The sequence below is a fragment of the Poecilia latipinna genome, unplaced genomic scaffold (genome assembly GCF_001443285.1).
Source record: "Poecilia latipinna isolate Pla-1442-1.1 unplaced genomic scaffold, P_latipinna-1.0 Scaffold811, whole genome shotgun sequence".
In the NCBI taxonomy this organism is placed as follows: domain Eukaryota; kingdom Metazoa; phylum Chordata; class Actinopteri; order Cyprinodontiformes; family Poeciliidae; genus Poecilia; species Poecilia latipinna.
The window spans coordinates 143,080-152,098 of record NW_015113427.1 but is presented as its reverse complement, the minus strand read 5'-3'; the positions used below and the strand labels follow the sequence as shown (position 1 = coordinate 152,098).

General features: G+C 36.3%; 1 protein-coding gene across 1 annotated transcript in view; it reads right to left on the bottom strand.

Annotated features, from left to right (window-relative positions):
* The window catches only part of map2k1 (mitogen-activated protein kinase kinase 1), a 12,908-nt gene extending 6,693 nt beyond the window's left edge, over nt 1-6,215 (bottom strand). Inside the window, exons 1-2 of the mRNA XM_015047169.1 lie at nt 5,949-6,215; nt 808-1,018 (exon numbers count right to left, since the gene is read on the bottom strand). Of these exons, the coding sequence (XP_014902655.1) occupies nt 808-1,018; nt 5,949-6,031 (294 nt within the window). The 5' untranslated portion in view covers nt 6,032-6,215. The remainder of the gene's footprint in view (nt 1-807; nt 1,019-5,948) is intronic.
* Nucleotides 6,216-9,019: the final 2,804 nt, after the last annotated feature.

Below are 9,019 nucleotides of genomic sequence, written 5' to 3'. Positions count from 1 at the left end.
GTATATTTAGGCGTTAGAACAGGGTAAAAGTTGTTGCGTACACAGGCTCTCCAGCCAATCTGACTGAATTTTAGCTAGTTAGCAAAAATCACAGTCTTTTCAGAACTGCTAGACACAGACACCAAAAAACGGCGTCAGAAGGTGGATCAATGGCTACATTTCTTATCTATAAAAACATGTTAAAGCATGTATCATCTCCTTTTAGTTCTCAATTATGCTCTACTCTGTGTTACAATGACAAAACATTAAAAAGGTTTGAGAGGTATGAATAGTTTAGTGAAGTACTGTGCATGAGGAGCCCACCCCACTAAAGGTGCTGGAGAAAACAAGCACTGTTCTTATGCAACAGGCCAGAAAAGTGTTTGCTTCCACACAATGCCCAAGGACACACAGCAGAACACGATGCTAAGAGAGAAATCATGTGCTCTGCTTTTTTTGGAGTCAAAACATCAGCTTCAAGTAATGGAAACTCCATTTTAGAAGATTTAAAAAGATTAAATAGTTATGTTGAAATATGTTTTTTTTACACATACACTGATCTCTTACAGGGTATCTAAGCAGAATGCACATAGAAGGAAAGTTTTTCCTGCCATAATATTATAATAACTTGCTTTGTGATGACAAAGAAAATCACTAGTGCATTCTAATCCATGTTTTTGTTAACTCATTTTGCATGTGCTGAGTTGCTATAAAAGAAGAAACCTGAAGAGTTTTTTTTTTTTTTTTTTTTGGGCACATTTCTTGGAAATTAAGTTCAGTGTTCAAGCAAACAGCCTCTTCACTGACACTACACACGCAGCAGCTCACCTTCCTGGCCATAATCAGACCGGATGGTCGATGTGAGACTTTAAAAACGACGCCTCCGTTGCCTGCGCCGAGCTCGCAGATCTTCTCAAAGTCGTCATCCTTCAGCTCTCCCACTTTCTGCTTCTGTGTCAGGAAGGCCTCCAAGCGTTTCCGTTGCTGCTCGTCCAGCTCAAGCTCCTCCAGCTTTTTCTGCAAAGCCTCCAAGTTTGTTCTAAAAAAAAAAAAAAACATAAAATCACCAGTTTGCATAATCTGTGATTTCCTCCAATAAAAATACTCAAATGCATTTATGCAATGTTCCAATTAAAATGAGGGCATTTTAACTCTAATGACCTTTCCAATATCTTAATTACACTTATGTAAGATCCAGCAAAAAATAAATATCTTTAAAGCATCATGCTGCCACCACCATGTTTCACACACAGTGAGAATGGTGTGTTCAGGGTGGTGTGCAGTGTTATGTTTTGCATAAAGGCCAAAACGTCGGTTACAGGTTTAGTGGTCTATCACATGAAACCCCAATAACGCAGTGCATTAATCAGTTAATTGTGAGATAAAATTTATTTTGTATATTTTTTATTAATTTTTTTTAAAAATAAAAGTTAAATAAGCAGAATGATGCATTTTCATCCTCAACAAAAGCAGAAATCACCTCTAGCCTGGTCATTTGCACAGACAAAGCTCCCAATCTGCATGAAAGGACACTGAAGTAGAGACGGGACGCTTTTCATTAAGCTCGGCGATGATTGAACTCTTCTTTTTTTTTTCTTTGCACTAAGTAAATCACGAGTCGCTGGAGAGAAGCACACGCTCCTCTCCATGCAGCACAGAGAGGGTTAAGTGCTTTTATTTTTTGATAGTGGAACTGCATATCCATGGAGACAAGGTGCCGTGTTTCGGCTGGATGTGGGTGGTGTGGGCGTTTGTTCGTTTCACAAGAGCTGGAGGTGGAGGAGGCGGGGAGACACTGAGAACAGTAGCAGCCTGGAACACACTCCATTCAAGATGTGTAGAGTACCCCCCACCCCCACCCACACACACACACACACACACACACACACACACACACACACACACACACACACCTTCAGGTTCAGGCAGAAGCTGGCTTTTGTTTGCCGTCCACGCAACATCCAAGGACATCCAGCAAGAATATCAAGCAAAGGAGAAAATCGTTTCTGCAAGTTGTCTCAAAGATCTCTGTAGATAAGATGACATGCCTTTTTTTCCCGTTTAGAGAAGGTACACCTGTTGGACAACGTTACATACACTTGAGTGCAGTGGTTACATTCCCAGCTGGTTTACCTAAACTCTTCTTTTTCAGAGATATCTGATGACACAACCTAAAAGAATGTTGGTGGTAAACATTTTTAGATTTTTTTTTCTGATATCCAGATGGACAGAATTATTCACACAGTCATTCAAACACTTTTGATAGATATTAACAAGCTTCTTGCAAATTCTGGCAGAATTTGACCACTCTTCATTAGAACTAGTTTATTTTGAGGCACAAACTAGGCTTTAAAGTACAGTTCACAAATGTTCAATCTACTCCAAATCCAGTTCTGATATTTTGGCATTTTTGTCTTGCTTAAACAACTATTTTGAACATTTCGGTAATGATTTGAGGACAACTAAAAAATGTATGACTGGCAGGTCAATGCTGAGGGTCTGTTTCATTATTATGGAACAGACCCTCAGCATTATTCTGCCACCATCACACTTGACAACTTGCACAATGTTCTTATGTCTAAAAACGTCCGTTTGACTCCTCTGGACATTATTCTTGTACTGCGATTAAATATCTTAGTCTCATTTGACCATAAAACATTTGACTTATTTTATCAGGGCAAAGCGTGACACTGCAGTCGCAGATTGTCCAGCATATGATGGACTTAGGTTTCCGAGGTTCCTGGATTGTTTCTAATCATCTAAACCAATTTTGTTTCATTTCATGTCACAATTTAACTCAAATGAGCGAAACAGAAAATTCAAGGCTGAAACAAAAAATGTAGCACTGTCCCAGGATAGTGTTATGTATGTTACATTTTTATTCCACCTTAGAAAAATATTGAAAAACCCCGTAATATGATATACTGATAAGAAGTGTATGTAATCTTCTGAATGGTAGATGGTAGTAGGTAGTTTAAAACAAGTTTTATTCTGCACTTGTTTTAACAGAATAAAACTTATTTCAGAAAACGGTGGCGTGCCATCTAGGGAGTTCTGAGCATCGACTTTATTGCAAAATATGCAAAGAAAAACATGAAAAATTAACCTCACTATGAATAATAAACCTGAGAAACTACTCCAAATTATAAATTATAATACATATTGTCATGAGATTTCCAAGATTTGGTTAGATAACACTACTCTGGACACCTTTTGATTTGCTATCATCTCTCCTGCTTTAATATTGCATTCTTGGCTTAAACATAAAGTGGGTCTCTGAGTGTGCTGCAGCAGGAACCGACAGCCATTTCACACTGTGAAAGCTTCTGGCCGACTAGAAAATGGGCAGTCCTGTTTTTTTCACCCTGCTGTAATGGTCTGGTTTCTGGGAAGAGGCTCGTCATTGAATTAAGCTTATTTACCACCATTATATTTGCTGACTGTGGTGTTCCAAATCATCCACAGCAATGTGCTTATGTTTTGAAATGCATGTTTTTAAACAAGGACACATTCAAAACTGTAGTTATTGCAACCACAATTCTGATGCTGCGAATAGATACGGTATATTATGTATACAAAAAAAAAAAAAAAACGTTTAAACTTTTAGAAAAGTAATTTTCTGTACTTTAAATACACAAATTTGAGCCATCATAATATTCTAACAATTTTTTTTTTCTTTTTACGAGTTTGTCTGCCGAGACAAAAACCAGGTGGTAAAGCCAAATTGAATTCTGCATGAGGTTATTAAATAGTAAATTATTTGCCCCAATAATCTTCTAAAGTCCTGTTAACAGCAGACATCTGATTTTCATTTCCAGCACATCTATTGCTATTGGCAAGATCGCACATAAAGAGAGTCCCAATTTTACGCATAAAAGTTTCTCATATTTCGTTTCAAGGAAAATGTAAAGATACTCTGCAGTGGTGTACTTCTATTCACTAAAAAATGACAGACAATAAAGCAGCATAGAATTTAGCTTTTAAAGAACTGAAGGGGAAAACTGATCATTTTTCATATGTGTTTTTGGGGAGTTGTGCGTGGCACAAGAATGAAGCTGATCAGCAGTAAACACTAAAGTAGACAAGCAATTATTGGTAGATTTCAACAGATATTTTAAAGTTGAAGTTCAGGTGTTTGACCTTACTGGTTTGATTCTGGTTATGCAGCAGTGGACGATGCTGAAACCTGTAGCTTTTGATTCTTTTGTTGCACAGCTGTTTCTAACAGTGAGAGTGACAGAATAACACCAGTCTGCAACAGACTGTCAGTGTGAGGTTCATACTGTGTGATAGAGTCCTATTATGGATGAAGAGATTCCACACTTTCAGGGTTCCTCTTCAGGGTTTACTGCCCTTCATCCTGTTGCAGCTTGTCCACAGTAGCAGGAATGTTAACAGCCTCGCGCCAAACACCACATTATCATCTGCAGGTTCTAACAATGACAGGCTAAAGCTCATATGCAGCAGTTCTGTCTCCAGAAGTTTTGTCTAATGATAGAAGTATAACATGTTTTGCCCTGGATGACATGTTACAGAAGCAGCCTCACAGTAAGTAAACATGTTACATAATATTCATCTCAGTCGAACCAGTTCATAGCAGCACTGACACAAGCTTTTTCCTCATGCGATAAAGCTGGGCTTTGTGTCACAACAGTTTTATTTCTTCATTATTATGTCTGGGCAAAAGGTGGTGAGAAAGAAACAGGTGCATAGACTAAAACTATGAACACGTGTTATTTAGCATATTGCTTTAGCTGCACGCTCCTGTACAAAGGGCTCTGGAGAGATGTGGTTTACATACAGTGGTGATTACATTGGGAAGGAATGGTAAACAATATATTTTTAACAGTTTCCCCCCCACCCACAACTAGAAGTATGAACAAAGTAGAACAAAGGTCACCATCAAAAATGTTTTTCTAACCTTCTCTTCATAACAGTGATGATAAGTCAGTGCTCTAACAGTTTTACTGATAAAATAACGGTTTTTGCTGTCATTGTGCTATGGAAGTACAGGTGGCATCAGTAGCATTTTTTAGCATTAGTTTTTACTTCATTATTTACTTACATTATCTAATGCTTGATGCTAATGATGATTTTGTGATTATTAATTTATTACTTTTAATTTTTTGTAGGATATTTTTACTTTACATGTAAACTGTTCATATAATACCAATACAATTTTCTAAAATGATTGACAGCAAATTTATAAAACACATAATTTATTTCCTTCCTACAAAGATCATTAAAGTCCTGGCTTTTTAGTTACAAATACTTGTGAAAGCTTAATTGTGCACTAACTCAAGGCACTTTTTTTTTTTTTTCAACAAACACCCATGTAAATGGAAATAAATCCAGGCAACTTTTATATATTTTGGGTCAGAAGAAGGTTGGAAATTTGTTTTTTTAATTCTCTTATACTTTTACTTTGTCTTATTTGTTTTGTTACAAATTCAGACAAAAAAAAGTCAAATTTATTGAAAACTCTAACAAAAACTACATTTTAAAAATTTATTAGTTTTATTCATTTTAAATTAACAATGATTGTAATTGAACTCATTTAATGTTATATTTTACAATTAAACAGATCAACAAAGTGTAAAATTCATAGGTGCAACTAAAGACAGACACCAGATGTGTAGACCATTTTACAAAAGCGCTCTAGAAATACTTTTGCTAGGCTTTTAAAAAATTTAAAACATTTCAACTGATAATTGCAGGAGGCGCAGATCAATAAAATCAGATTGAAACACACATTCGCCTGGTGCAGAGTCTCAGGTTGGAGTTTATACACACACACACACACACACACACACACACACACACACCCCCCTACACACACACACACACGCACACACACACACACACACACACACACACACACGCCAAATTCCCTGCTGACATGATTGTCCCATAATTAGGTCATAGCTGAGAATCTGAATATGAACAGCAGATTATTGATGGACACTCACTCTGAGGCTCCTGTTCCGTTGATAGTGTTTCCATCAGGAATCGGGTTCAGCTGGATCGGTTCTGGCTTCTTTCTTTTCTGCATGTTAGGGACAAGAATCAAGCGGGACAGGAAACAGATACAGAGGATCAGAGACAGGAGCAACGAAAAGAGACGTGGATGGACTCAAAGTGGATATCTCAGGGTGGAAAAATCACTGCCGTTTTAAGCTGCAGGGGCAAAGCAGCTGATGGTGGTGGATAAACGTCACGACAATATTTACACTGGTCTTCCGGATAGCATGGTAGAGCTAAGTGCAGCGCTCCCTCTGCTGGTTGTGTCTGAAACTGCCGTCATCCCTCTGAAATCAGAGCAGAGATTTTCTCCAATATAAAACATACCAACAGTTTGCCTTCAATTTGTTTCTAGTTACATTATTAATCATACAATTTTTCACATAAAAAAAATCAAGAATTGTTTTGGATCAGATGTTTGTTTTTTTTTTTTTTTTTCCCTATATTCTGTTTTAGAAATGTTGATATCTATTTGTCTTGTGAGCACAAACTCATAATCTCCCAGCCCATGTTTCCTCAGAAACATTTCCCTTCAAATGATTTGCGGGAGTGAATCGTAAAATGGCCATTGAAGAAATCGTTAAACACCACAAGAAAGCTTAAATAAATATGGGGATACACATTAGTATCTTTCAATCACTTTATGTTACATAAGAACTTGATTTTGTTTCATTTTGAGGTAAGTAAATTAAAATCATCTTTGAGTTGAAGGATTAAAAGCATTTCTAAAGGTGAGGTTTGAAGATCGTTACTACTTTTCTTATTTTTGCTTCTTCTTTTTTTACATTTCTTACCATCCTTTTCAGACTTGATGATGACATAATAAAACATGGGTCATTTTTCAACTTTGTTTGTCTTAGCTTCATTTTTAGTTATATTTTTGGTTGTGCTTATCTATCTTCTTGTATTCTTCATGTCGTACTGTCTGGCTGCTTGTTTGAATGAGTGCACTGTTAACATTAACTTAGCAAACACTGCAGCAGAAATAAAACAAAAAAATAGTCAGACATTTTTAATTCAGGGTCTTTGATCTTCATGATAATTTTAATTATCCTAAGATCTGAATAATAATCAGGCACCTGGCCTCTTCACCGTTCTTCATGCTGACGTGCAGCTCATTATTTCAACAACTATGCCTAGGGTAGTTTTCCTTCTTCTAGCTGTTAGCACACAATGCAGAAAATTACCAAAGCCTTAGAAGAAATCAAGCTCAATTCAAACAAAAGTTAATCCACTCTAGCCAGGCATATGAAGATATCTTATTGTAGGAAACTTGGATGGACACATTTGAAATCCACTTGCGATGTTGCGTGTCACTGATGTCTGATTAAGATGCAATAGTTTATGAATAAAGAAAAAAAGGGGTCAGAATGGCAAATACTGAGAGGAAAATTTTCAGAAATGACATACTATATTTCTATTTTTTTTATTGCTTCCACATTATGCTAAAATGTTTCCATTTCTTACATTCAACTGACTGGACTGTGGGTTCACTTAATATTTTAAAGTCATTTTACAATTTTATGTCATCATCACTCTTACAGGCAGCTGGTGAAAAATCCTGGACATCCTCTGCTTCTGTTTTATTTATTGCAGTTCAAAATCTTTATGCATTCAGAATATGATTTCATCCACTGCAATATTCTCTCCCTTTTAATACGTTCCTTCAGACACAGTTTTGATCTCTTTGTTTGGGGAAGCTCAGAGATGAGCAAAAAGATCACTAAACAGCAGACTAAACACAAGAACGCACTAAAGTGCAAAATGAACCCAAAATCAAGGAACTCAAAACCAAATAGACAACAGAATCAAAGTCTTCAGAACCCGATGGAGGGATGGTACTCAGCTGATGCTATCTGAGGTGATAAACTGTCTCAGGTTGGGGCTGCAGATTCTATCCATTCTTGATCTTTCCACTAAGGCAGTTTGGGTGATTTTTTTTTTTTTTTAAGACACATTATTCTGCTCACTGCCCACAAGTTATAACATTGTGATGGCAAGAACATATTATGGCGAGGCTTTTCTTTAAGCTTGTTAATTGATTAAGGATCAATTTTCAGGATAACTCAGCCAGAGTTTAGGAAATTGTTTAGATGAAAAGCATATGAATGTTTTAGGAGGACCCAGTCAAAGTCCAGGACCTAAAACCTGGATTTTGACTTATCAACAGATCGTGATAAGACTTGAAAATAAATGTATGTTCACCAGTAGGTCTGACTAAACTTTAGCTACTTTCCAAAGAAGGATTCTAAACATTTCAGTCATTAAATGTACAAAGCTGGTAGGCAAATGCCACAAAACACTTGCAGTTGCAAAGATGGTGAGACTCAAGGGGACGGAATCAGTAAAATATAAATTCAACACAGCAATTTTTTCTTTAAACCTGAAATGTATCAGTACATCCTTTTGGAAAGGCATAGCACAACCACAACATAATCTTGTCTTATTTATTCAACTCAGGGTTCAGCAATTTGCTTGGGTCTTTACTTTTTGTCCTCACTGATTATGTGAAAGACGTTTGGCTCTTAACATTGGTGATGAAGGTTCAAACTCAAACATGATGTAAGAAAGAATCTATGCTTTGATTTGTTTTATATTTGTTAAATATAAAACAAATCTGTTTTATATTTAAGATAACGCAGGCACTTGACCAGTGGTTAAACAGAATGCAAATAAATAGCATCCTCTGCAAATGTTTAAATGCTTAAAGTCTGCAATGTCTGCTCTTAAGAATCTAATCCTTTGGGCTGCAGCTGCATTTTGCTAGTCATAATAATTGTGTTGTCCTAATTAATTACTTAAGTTATGGCACAAAGTTAACTGAGCAAAATTAATGTCTATAAAAATGATAACCCTGTTCATAAATCACCTTACAGGGTATCACCTTAAAAGGAAAAATATAAATATAATTACATTTTTAATCAAACAGGGTGACTCTTTTTTTTTTTTTTTTTTTTTTTTTTTAAATTTTGAGCTGTTGGGGGGGAACTATTTAAAAAAAACCCCCAAAAAAAAGAAG